Genomic DNA, 13,516 nt, shown 5'->3' on the forward strand with positions numbered 1-13,516 from the left:
GTTATTCTTTAATAGACCATTTGTAAGTGTCAGATTCTTCTTCACAATCATCATGATATAGTGTTGTTATTACATTCTCTCAATCTTCGCTATGTTCGAAGATTTCCATGAAATACCAATGAAGGTAGTAAATTACTTACATTATGTTTTGTGTATTATCACCATTTGATTAGATACCCTGAGGAATATTTGTACCTGTTTAGTTACCTGTGTTTGTATTTACGTTGCACCTGTGTTTGTATTTACGTTGTACCTGTTGTTTGTATTTACATTGTACCTGTGTTTGTATTTACGTTGCACCTGTGTTTGTATTTACGTTGCACCTGTCGATGGAAGAGAAAACTTTCAGGAAATCTTTGGTATGATTATTTACAGCAGCAGATGCAGGCTGGCCAGCACTTGGCAGGTGCCCATGCACATGGAGCCCCACCCTTCCCGATGCCTCCCCATCCCCCCGGACTACAGCCCCCAGGGCTACCCTCTAGTACTGCCTCCACCCTTCTCGCCCTCACCGGACACAGTGCCCTCGGGCTTTCCACACACCTCAACTCACTCAAGGAGGAAAAAGGTCAGTATCAACTCAAACAGGGTCAATGGTCACATACCATTATACTGCCACTAAGAAATTGGCACTATAATGAAATTTGGCAATGGATTGATTTATGAATGAAAAGTTGCCAGGAAAATTACATATATATAGTGATTTAGAAGAAAAGTAGTTGCAAAGCTATAACAAAAATTAATTTAACATATATTCATCTCTTAATATAGTTGGACCAATTTGTATCAAAATCGATTTGGTTATTTGGTGCTTGAAACCAAGTGATTCATTAAGATTTTATGTATGTGTAATATAAGACAACATTCCTGGTTATAAATAGTGATTTGTTTGAAGGAATTATTACGCTCACGAGTTAATTGGATTAACATGTTCCCAGGTAGGTGTTTAAATGATACTGTTGGAGTCAGTCAAATGTGGAACTGTTAACTGAATCAATAAATGTAGGATTTTGTATCCACAGTTGTGTCTTTGTGTAAATATAATCAAGTTCATTGATTGTTATGCAACCAGATTATCAATAATAAACATGTGCTTTTCTCTCTCTTCCTTTCATTTTCCTTCTGATGGGCAAACAGACGAAAAACATGTAAGTAATTTGTTACGGTTTTCTATGTTTGGTTTGTAGATATATCTAAAATCCAATGTATCAAATGTAGAGGAAATTAAATTGTCCTCCCTGGCTTTACTTCTTTATATTAATCCCTCACTTAGGCTACTTTAGTTAATAATCCTGTGTTTAATGATCCGAGGAATTAATAATATAATACGACGTATATATATATACATGTCAGTCTTACTCCATTTCTCTTTGGGTACGGCAGACCATTATCTAGCGATTATGTAGGTGTTGGATCATTTACTTAAACTATTCAATTAAACGTTAATGGTATTTTCTTTGTGAACTGGAACAGAATCATGATATCAAAATTTTTAGTATAAAGGAGTAATTGATAGGTTAAATAAGAATGTTATTATACGGTAAGGAGTGAGCCCAACATGGTAGTTACGTCTGTATATCCCCCAACATGGTAGTTAGCCGGTATATCCCCCAACATGGTAGTTAGTCGGTATATCGTCCAACATGGTAGTTAGTCGGTATATCTCCCAACATGGTAGTTAGTCGGTATATCCCCCAACATGGTAGTTAGTCGGTATATCCCCCAACATGGTAGTTAGTCGGTATATCCCCCAACATGGTAGTTAGTCGGTATATCCCCCAACATGGTAGTTAGTCGGTATATCCCCCAACATGGTAGTTAGTCGGTATACCCCCCAACATGGTAGTTAGTCGGTATATCGTCCAACATGGTAGTTAGTCGGTATATCCCCAACATGGTAGTTAGCCGGTATATCCCCCAACATGGTAGTTAGTCGGTATATCCCCCAACATGGTAGTTAGTCGGTATATCGTCCAACATGGTAGTTATGTCTGTATATCTCCGAACATGGTAGTTAGTCGGTATACCCCCCAACATGGTAGTTACGTCTGTATATCCCCCAACATGGTAGTTAGTCGGTATATCCTCCAACATGGTAGTTAGTCGGTATATCGTCCAACATGGTAGTTAGTCGGTATACCCCCCAACATGGTAGTTAGTCGGTATATCCCCCAACATGGTAGTTAGTCGGTATATCGCCCAACATGGTAGTTAGTCGGTATATCGCCCAACATGGTAGTTAGTCGGTATATCGTCCAACATGGTAGTTAGTCGGTATATCCCCCAACATGGTAGTTAGTCGGTATACCCCCCAACATGGTAGTTAGTCGGTATATCCCCCAACATGGTAGTTAGTCGGTATACCCCCCAACATGGTAGTTAGTCGGTATATCCCCCAACATGGTAGTAAGTCGGTATATCCCCCAACATGGTAGTTAGTCGGTATATCCCCCAACATGGTAGTTAGTCGGTATACCCCCCAACATGGTAGTTAGTCGGTATACCCCCCAATATGGTAGTTAGTCGGTATATCCCCCCAACATGGTAGTTAGTCGGTATATCTCCCAACATGGTAGTTAGTCGGTGTATCCCCCAACATGGTAGTTAGTCGGTGTATCCCCCAACATGGTAGTTAGTCGGTATACCCCCCAGCATGGTAGTTAGTCGGTATACCCCCCAATATGGTAGTTAGTCGGTATATCCCCCCAACATGGTAGTTAGTCGGTATATCCCCCAACATGATAGTTAGTCGGTGTATCCCCCAACATGGTAGTTAGTCGGTGTATCCCCCAACATGGTAGTTAGTCGGTATACCCCCCAACATGGTAGTTAGTCGGTATATCCCCCAACATGGTAGTTAGTCGGTATATCCCCCAACATGGTAGTTAGTCGGTATATCCCCCAACATGGTAGTTAGTCGGTATGTCCCCCCAACATGGTAGTTAGTCGGTATATCCCCCAACATGGTAGTTAGTCGGTATACCCCCCAACATGGTAGTTAGTCGGTATACCCCCCAACATGGTAGTTAGTCGGTATATCCCCCAACATGGTAGTTAGTCGGTATATCCCCCAACATGGTAGTTAGTCGGTGTATCCCCCAACATGGTAGTTAGTCGGTATATCCCCCAACATGGTAGTTAGTCGGTATATCCGATGTTTATTCCAGAACGTTACATGTTTTGTTTGATTCAAGACAATGTATTAGAGCCGAAACATTATGTAAAGAACATTCAGGAATTTATAACCGATATGGTTGCTTTGAAATATGTGTCGGAAAACCATTCATTGAGGTAGCACTATAAAGTCAACGTGGGTTTTGTGATATCACAAAGAGACAAATACATTGCTGTAGCCTCCCAAAACACCAGTTGAATTAGATTTGTCAGTTTTAATTGTGGATATACTTTAAGTTGGCCTGGAGTTATCTGGCTTAACCATGCTAAATCGGACAGAGGACTTACCACATAGCAGGGTTAAGCCACATTGGTTCTACGACGACAAAATATTGACTCATATTGACTCAAAATTACCGAGGTTTACTCATATTGTCTTTGACTACATACAAGAGACTTCAACTGGTGTTAAATGGAACAAACCTATTGGTCTGGATTCACTTGATAACGGGTAACTCATTGACTTGTAACTCATTGACTCGTAACTTCCCAGTAAATTGTCTTGACCTGACATGCACCAGTAACTTGTGTTAACTCCAACATGCATTGGTGACTCGCACCAAATCTAAAGCACCAGTTACTCGGCCATTGGCTCAAATAAACTGCTTAGTCACATTGCAGTTACTATTATTGAACTGTTAGCGACTCGTGTTGACTCAAAAACACCAATTACTGACATGGAATGTTGACATCAAACAAATTAAGACTTATAAAGTGATTCTGAACTGTCTAGCACAAAGAAACAACAGGTTTAAAGTTTTATTGAGTTGAATGCACCTAAATAAACTTGTGTAATTCTAAAATTCTATTCCTGGCAGGTGGAAAATCCTAATAAATTAAGAAAGGATTCAAACTTTAATTGAATGAAGAGTACACACGCCTTCAGGTACAAGGGGAGTAGGGATATAGGAATCGGAGTGAAATATTTAAGTGTTTAAAGATGGGATTTAATTTGCATTAATAGGAAGGAACAACGTTTGCTGATAGACGTGAAACTTTGCAATGCACTGGTAATTTAACATAACATGTATAACACAAACAAACCTGATCCATCACGCATAGTAAGTGTGGAGTATTGGGTATTAGGGAAGATTAACTGATGTTACAGATATTTGTCAATCCCTAGCTCTGATCCTCTTTGTATGTAGAGGTATTAAGTATATTTGGTTTAGGACTTAACTGGCCGAGGATTAACAGCTAGAGAGGCTCCGTCATGGCTCGATGCCCACCACACTCTGCTCCTAATAGAATTTATAAGGTAAATAATGCCAAGTGTTAGGATCAAACCTGTTGTTGGAATTTCTGTAGAAAAAATCCTGCCCTCTTCTTATTACAGTAGGTTTAGGTATTGAATGGATCACTTTAAATATTGATCAAGCACTTTGCCCTAAAAATGCTTACTGACATAGAAAATACTGTTGTTTGCTAAGGAACAATAATGATATTTACACACTCTGTATGTAGTTTATACTCAAAACGAAAAAACAACTTTCTGCAGGTAAATATATATGGGGCTCATAGGGGGAACCTAGTAAAAAAAATTAAAATCTCTGGCAAATATTTTTTTAGATTGGCAAATATTTTTTCATACACAAAAATATTTCTTTCCATCAAATATAATATCTATAATGAGGTCAAAAAAATAGATAAAACTTGTTATGTCAATGTTTTTATGGGATGTTTTTGTAAGCCTATCAAATTTGACGGGAGTATTATGGTATGGCATTGTCCATACTTTGTAGTGTAAAGAGCATGCCATCTATAACCACTTATGAGGTGATGTTAATCTTATTTCATTGCAAGATAATATATAACATTAGCTGACATTTGATAGGCGTATATTCTACTCAGCTATACTCTCGTTTAGGTTGTTTAGGTTATTTTTCTGTTGCTAATTTCAAAAAATGTTTAAAATCGTGAATAATGATTAAAAGGAATTACTGAATTAAAATTTTGAGCAAAATTGAAGATTTCGGTACTAGATAATATTGAATGTGATTATATATTTAAAAAACTACCTGAACACTTAAAACAAAGTTTTCACATTATGGATGATTATTTCATTGGTCTAGACAACATTTAAATCTCCAGGCAGCTGCCTTTAGATAGACCATTTAGTTCTCTGTATTTCTCAATACAATCCTTGATTAGGCCTACTAACAATAAAGAAAGGCCAATCTTTATTTTCGTTACAATAAAAACCTATTAAATCACCATAGGTAGGATACGGTTGAATAAAGAATTACAAATCAACCCTGTTCCAGTCCATTTGTCTATGCTTGTTTGTCTTTCTTTGGCTTTTTGGCCTGAAATTGATAGTTTTGTGTTTCCTATTCGATTATATTGTGATTATGTAAACATGTGGCACATTAGATCGAGTCATTCTCTGTAGTTATCATACCTAGAGAAATCAATGGACATTATGCTACTGTACAGACACCAGTATAGTGAGCAAGTCTTTGTTTAGGACTTGACCCTCACAGATGATTGGTGCTACACCAACTGTCACATGACTAGTTAGATTTCGCGGCATACACAAAGGCCATAAATGAACATGTGGTTTGTTAAAATTATACACAATAGCTATGATTATCAAAATTTATTCAAAAATGCAGTTTGAATTTTTCCAGCTTTGTGAATTGTATTATTAGCTAGCTAAATATATAATTCTTTGAAAAGGGTAATGATGATAATTTCGAGGAAGAATTTGATTTGGAATATTTCCGTGGGGTTGACCATGCTTCAAGTTTTTGACACAGTGGACCCGCAGGGATGTGTTAAATGTAAACACTTTGAGGCAGCATAGAATGATCGGATATTAGCTTCTTGTCTTGACAAAGGCTGCGGCAATATTTGCTTTGGCCTATATGGAATATTTGTTTCATTTTCTGCCTCACAAAACTTGCTACACATAGACCGCTGTTTAAACAAGGTTAGTCGGCTCAGATATAGCCGACTATTTGAACAGAAAACCCTGACAAAACATTGCATCCTCTCGGGATGAGAACAAGTCGATTCCTACGGATTTGTCTTGTCAATTGACGCTTGTGTACATTGGGTGTTAAGTACACTGGAGAATGGATTGCCTTTGGCCAACAGGACAAGTGAATGTTTGCTGGGGGAAAGGTGGCTCTGGGCCGTTTTAATTTTATTTGACAGACCAATGTTTTGATTGTTTTGTTTAACATGTTTGTTTTCAACCACGAGATATTTTGCAAACAGCTATTGACAATTATTCTCTATCTACAAAAGCGGTTGTAGAGCCATTAAGTTGTTAGTCCTCTGATAGGTGTGGTGTGGCGGGTATAGTGATGTAGGTTTAAACATATCAAAATTCCCTGATAAAATATTTCGTTATCTTTGACATTCCTTGGTGTGTGTACAAAACAGTGTTTCTCTTTCTGCCTGCCATCCTCTAAAATAAATATTAGATCCAGTAAACGCTTCACCCAGATTGTTTCTAATTAAGTTTTCTATCGGTATCAGCTGAAATGAAAACTCACAAGATGTATTTGTAGTTGTAACCCTTTTAAGTAAAATAAACATGATTCCAACAAATGCTTTAAGTGCTATAAATAGCATGAAATCTGGGTGATCTTACAGGCCAATAGTAAGAAGACGAAAAAAATTCAATCTTTTAATCTTCAGAATGTAAAAATCAATGAAAATATGAAACGGTGTGGGGCGTCACTTAATGATGGTATAATAGCCACAGGGGGTTTGATCGTGATGCGACTCGTCTGGAGTGATGTTACGCAAAAAACATAAATGGTGGAATTAGAAATATGTTCACCGCATGATGATTTTCATGTGATTGTTGTTAAAGGTTTTATGAGGAAAAGTGGGAAAATAGAATTTTCAGTATTGTACATTGTACAAAATTTCAAGAACTGCTTTTCTTTTTTCACTGTTAATTCACTAATGAATTTCTTCTACTTTAATTCACTTTTTCTACAGTTAGAAAACAGAAAAGGGTTACATATTAAAATAATGGTTTTGTTTGCTCTGACTGATATTTATGATATCTGTATGTGTCGAATAAATACCAATATGTAGATGAAACCATACTTGTGGTTCAAATTCAAAATCTAGAATACAAGGGAAAAACATTACCCCAATATTGATTTACCCAGATACCCTTAAAAAGTACAAGGAAGACCAGGTGTTTCAGAAGAGTAAGCATATTCCACTTCATCGACGACAACATTGTATTACACATTTTAGCCCCTTTGGGTCTGCTTAGTCTCTGAGCTTCTTGCTAATACTGCATAATCTTGTCACAGAAAAAGAGAATTACATTTCAACAAGCTAAGGGTTTCAGTAATAATTAAAACCAGTAAATTTTCTGAAGCTTTTTAGTAAATTATTTCTACATTTTCTGCAAAAATTGATGCTACAACTTGTTCCTCATCAATCATACTTGTTTAGAGAAGTTAAAAATAAAAAAAAAAAAAACCTAGAGGCAATAACACTGGGTTGTATAAGATCTCAAGGGTGCCTCAGCTGAAGCTCATTAAACGCTCATTAAGCATATGGAAAGAACTTGCTCAGAATCTTTTTTGATCCTGCACAACTGTAAGTGTATGACGCTAATCGGGCACAACCAAAACCACAAACAAACGCTTTTTATGCCGTTTTTGCTTATGCATATTTTACCAGGCCATTTTTAAATTTAATTCTTAAAATAAAATACCATCCATGCATTTCTTTTTGCCGAACACAAAGATATATGTACTCTCTCTAGGATTTTTGACTTGGCAGCCCCCACTCATACAATCAAAACGAGCAACTACACTAGCACAAGGAAAAACGGGAGCTGGCTTAACATCTGGCGGTACAAGAATGTAGATAAGCTTCATTAAAAATCATTTTGAAAAGTTGTAGTCTAACATTTTTGGCTATCTGTATAAGAAATTTTGAGGAAGGACAAAAACGCCAGTTTTTAATCAATCATATTTCGCAGAGAGTAGAAAGATAGGGATCCTTAATGTAATACTTCAATTGGCAAGAGGTTAGGGAGAGAATAAATGAGCAAGCTTGAGATCTGCTGGGTTAGGGGAAAACAAAGAAACTCACATGATGTAATCGTGGAACACAGTAATCTCGGGAAATTATGCCAGAGCTGTTAAAAGCTGTAGAGAACAGAAATCTATTCTTTATTGAGATGTTTGAGGCGTTTGGCACTGACTGTGTCAAAGATGTCTATCTGCAGACTTGAAACGCGCTACTGAATTTCATTTCAAGATTACTCTGCAAATGGGAAGTTGAGTGTTGGCTTGATGATGGTGGCACACCTGTTGTCTGTTGGATTGCCATTCTTGGCCCCTGACCTGCTCGGCTTCATGTTGATAAATAAATCGTGCAATCTTCATCTGACTCTTTCTTAATGGAAGCAAAAATATCTATAAAAAATAAAAATCTGCTAATCTTTCAAGTCATCACTTTACCAAGGCACAAATATCCGTGAAGAAATCCGTATATAAAATCGCAGCGTATATGAAACCTGGCGAGAAATGAGAAGTTCATCAAAAACCCAGGAAATCTAGTTATCGTGTAAATGGTATCATCTTTTACTTGAGGAGTATCTGTTAAAACTCATCGGAGATTATATCCTGCAGACTTTAATGTTACACAAAAAAGCCTTACTAAATAAATTGGAATAAATAGAAGGGAAGATAATTTTACGCAATCTTAACTTCTGTGGTAGGTCAGATAGAACTAAAACATAAGCCGTTTCAGCATTACCGTGTCTAAAAGGGTTAATTCTTATCCTAATATAGATTGATAGTTAAATGAGTATGATATGTCAGGTAAAATTGCATGCAAGCTTATTAGTACCTATTGTTGATCATTTGTTTGGGCAGTGTTCGTGGTAGCTGAGAAGTATTGATGAGGTTTATTGATGTAAAGATAGGCCATAAAGAGGCTATAAAATATCAATCAGTTTGGATCAGACTTTAGATCGCTTGTTTGGGATCGGTTGAAAGCCCTGGCAATCCTGTATCTAGTAAGATATCAAGAGGCTGTGGTTGGTAGTTCCGTATTAATGTCCCCTAATCCCTTTATATACAGTTTGTGTGTAAGGAAGTATAAGGGAGGCTCTTCAATCTTTTATACAAATTTTGAACTGCCTAAATCTATTACTGGAGCCCATACCCTTAAACCTGTTTTATATTTGGTCTGACTCCAAAATCCCATAAACGGGTATGATATCAAGGGCTGTTTGACCCCAAAAACTGTCTGAACCCCAAAATCCCTCATGCTTTTATGATGTTATGCTTTGTTAATTTTATATCCTTACACTTCTTACCTGATATTAGGGGCTATCTGTACACTTGTGTTTAAATGAGGAACTGTCTAGAGCTGCTAAACCCCTTACACTTCATTCAAATTAGGGGCTGTTTGAAGCCGTATATCCCTCTAAACACTTGTGTAGTTTAGAGACCTTCCTAAGCCCTATATCTATAGATATCGGGGTCGGTTTTGTCATGTGAGATACTTAACTCTCCAAGGTGGCCTATCAGGTCCTTCAGTAGACACAGGTACCAATATAGTATCGCAACAATCGGCAAACAGCACTGCTTAGCAAGTGTTGAGATCTCTCAATGTAAACACTCTCCAATTGTTTGCTCTGTTGGCTTTAGGTAAGTGTTTGCCGATCATAAACCTTGTACTGGGTGTATACTGGCGTTGAACTTGGGGAATACAGGTAGAAATTGATGATAGTTGCTGATCTCCCGCAAAGTTCGCTGATGTCGCTCCTAGTCGTATCTTGTCTGAGCTATATCCCAGTGTTAGGGAGCTGAGGGATATATATATATATATATTGTGTTGATATATTAAAGACATTCATGTATAAGGATAAGTGAGGATGAATAAAATGAAAACCTTGTTGTCGGTGGGATTATCCTATTTTGAGGCTTTTAACTCCATTGAGAAACGATCAATTTCATTGCATTACTTAGCTTGCATATGAAGGTTAATGAGAAAGATCCGGAAAGGGGTAATTGTGCTTAAATGTCAAAGTCTTTTGGTAGAAGTAAATTTTGTTGTGGTATACCAGTACTATTTAAAATCCCCCCTCTAAAAATACATTGATAAACCGTTGATATAGTATACCAGAGTAATGGCTGTGTCTGTTTTAGTCTCATTATGTTGGATAAAGGGGTTAAAGGTCAAGGTCATTCACTATTAAATCAAATTAAGTATGTCATGCTACATGATATGATTTGAAGCAGTCAAAACAGCAGTGAAGTATATACTTCCATTTATAGAACAGGGCAGCCACTGACATCCATTGTTCCCATGGTAACATGTACATCAATATATATTGAAGTACAAACGTATTTGGGAACACAGCTATAAATAGATCGAAAAAGTAATGAGATCTAGGAAGGAAGAATTAAAGCAACCAATGGCATTTAATTTCAGATCTTGGTGCATGCATCAGAAACCCCAGAGACTGGATTAGACTGCAATTTCAGGCAGAAATCAATAACCATTGTCTTTATCTTTTCCCCATAAAACGTCCTCCCAAGGGTATTTATTAGACCAGCATGTCTCCTCGTGTACGCGGTGGCTGCTGTTCCGACATCCTGCAATCAGGCGCCTGCATAGGTCCTGGGTGGATCAAAACACTATCATTTTAGTTCAGCGAGTATCTCCCCATATTTTATAGCTATGTTACAAAGAGTGATTTAGGCTGTATTTCTCCAATGTTCAGCTAAGTATAGGGAGGCTAGAACATATACGAAATAGGACATCCATTTCCTGAACTGAAACTTCCATTTTGAATATTTATTTGATGTTTTTATAAGATTCTATAAAATTTTGATGGTATATGAGACATTTCATTTTATCGGTAAACAAAATTACTTTGCTTAAAATATTTTTATTTAAGTGAAGTTTGCTTTACATCATCTATATGTCCAATTTCTGAATGCTTTTCATTTGACCAATGGTATTATAGTTTTAAATTATGAACAGATCAACCACACTTTAATACTTAATCCTAACTTGAAAAGTCTGAAGGCAATTATTTTGGAAAGTATGTCCAGTGGAAAATAATATCAACATCATGCATCAATGTGGTCCTTAAGGAAGCTTGCAGTTCAGATTATATATGTGTCCAGATATTTAATGTTGAGAATTTTAAGCTTAGGACTAAATTTTTTCTGAAAACTATAAATATTTTGACAGCTTGTCAAATCTTACCAATACATTGTTTGTGTCGGATTAGACAGGTATTGCTTGCTACAGGGTGTCGGATTAGACAGGTATTGCTTGCTACAGGGTGTCGGATTAGACAGGTAGTGTTTGCTACAGGGTGTCGGATTAGACAGGTATTGCTTGCTACAGGGTGTCGGATTAGACATGTAGTGTTTGATACAGGGTGTCAGATTGGACAGGTATTGTTTGATACAGGGTGTCAGATTGGACAGGTATTGTTTGCTACAGGGTGTCGGATTAGACGGGTAGTGTTTGCTACAGGGTGTCGGATTAGACAGGTTTATCCTGTGAAGGTATTCAGTGGTATTTCCTTCTCATGAATTCATATCTAACACACAGAGTGTGAAAACAGAGGAAAGGCTTTTAAAAGATAAAAGTATTAATTATTTTCGAGTGGAGGATTTGTGCTTGGGACATAAAGAGAAAGTTAATTAAAACAAGTGATTATTGTCCATCGATGTCTAGTGCTACTCACCGAAGTACAGAAGGCTTCAACACACAGCTGTCTGATGTTGATTTCAAAGGTGTACTTTTACATTGCCAAGCAACACGAGGTGATGTGGTTGCAATTAACGAGCCGTGGCATTAATTAGTCTCGTTAGACTCTGTATACTCTTGTACTATAATGGTGTCGTGTACAATAGCGTGTCACAGTGCATTTAGTTTGAGCTACCAAAGTGGTACATAATGTAATTGTAAGACAACCCAGAGTGGGAGTTGATGTGTGCTATGTTGAGATACAAATACACGAAATTATAGTTAGGATTCCGTGGCATATCAGAACGTAGGTTATAGATTATCTAGGACAGGTTCTCTATTGCCAGATAATTAACTTAAGGATATTCTAGACATCTAATATCAGTCAACCTTGGGGGCTGATATCCAGAACACCATTTTAAGCAGTATGAAGAGTGAAAATTTCAGGATAGCAAACATGCATTTTCTGTATGATCAGAAGGAATTCAAATCATGGGAAATAATGGACATACCATGATTGCAGAAAGTCTGGAAATATTACATTTAACATAAGGTTGAATGGCAAATGCTGAAATGTGATTTGTGATAATTTGTTTTGTACACTTTAAGCACGGAATGAGCACTTTTACTTGGGATAGCATATGTGACATTAACTATCATGGCAATTTGATATTTTTTTTCCAGAGGTCTTCCACCTCACCTGGAGATAGAGACAAGTATGGAGAAAAATATGCAGAGAAATTCAGCGAAAAATACCCATCACACCGCAGCCGAACTCCAGAAGTAAATGAAAATGCATCAAAGAAGCGTAGAACAGAAGAAAAATCTGTTGTAAGTGGGAGAAGCATTGAGTCTGATGTCAGAATTGGTCAGAGGGAAGATTACTGTAGTTAACTTTTTTTTCTGTGATAAATGAGGAATCGGACGACTGTTTGTTAATTATCTCTGTGTTGACTTGTGAATAGACGTCTACTCAATGTTATGATACCTAGCTCCTTTGTCTGCTTGAAGATACTAATTTAACAATTTCTCACGGATATTTATATACATGCTTTTCAAAAATATCAGTGTAACATGGAGCTGGTTAGTCCGTGAGGACATTTGTCCACGATGATGTTTGTCCATGATGATGTTTGTCCACAATGATGTTTGTCCACGATGATGTTTATCCACGATGATGTTTGTCACAATGTTTATCCATGATGATGTTTGTCACGATGTTTAAGTTTGTTTTGATATTTTTCAGGATAGTGACGCTGAAAAGAGCGACTCGGAGCTGGTTGTCGACGTCGGGGAGGTGAGAAGCAACAAACCAATCACTGTACGGCTTCTTATAATTGCATTCATCATAATTTGCATATATTGATGTGTAAAATCGAGGAAAACATTGGCAGTCTTACAACTGAATTAAGTATGCAATGCATGCTTTTGAAGTTGTTCAGAGCCTATTTCATTTGTAATCGATTTCTCTTTTAATCATTTTTGAACACCTGTGCATGATTTGGTTATCTTTGAGTAATTACAAAATGATTTGAAGAGCGAAGGCTGCATTTTGATTAATACTTCTACTCTTTCACCTATTTTATACAAAATCTCATTTAAAGAACATTTTCTGCTGTCAGCCCTTTTAACTTTT

The 13,516-nt window shown here is 37.0% G+C and overlaps 1 protein-coding gene across 9 annotated transcripts in view; it reads left to right on the plus strand.

Moving 5' to 3' along the window:
* The window catches only part of LOC117335236 (transducin-like enhancer protein 4), a 49,679-nt gene that overhangs the window by 16,216 nt on the left and 19,947 nt on the right, over positions 1-13,516 (plus strand). For 6 of the 9 annotated variants that reach the window (XM_033895227.1, XM_033895232.1, XM_033895229.1 and 3 more), the window contains 4 exons: positions 376-568; positions 1,138-1,148; positions 12,565-12,711; positions 13,127-13,201. In XM_033895227.1, the coding sequence (XP_033751118.1) occupies positions 376-568; positions 1,138-1,148; positions 12,565-12,711; positions 13,127-13,201 (426 nt within the window). The remainder of the gene's footprint in view (positions 1-375; positions 569-1,137; positions 1,149-12,564; positions 12,712-13,126; positions 13,202-13,516) is intronic. The other 3 variants (XM_033895228.1, XM_033895234.1, XM_033895230.1) reach the window with 2 other exon arrangements.

This window comes from Pecten maximus, chromosome 9, assembly GCF_902652985.1.
Source record: "Pecten maximus chromosome 9, xPecMax1.1, whole genome shotgun sequence".
In the NCBI taxonomy this organism is placed as follows: Eukaryota; Metazoa; Mollusca; class Bivalvia; order Pectinida; family Pectinidae; genus Pecten; species Pecten maximus.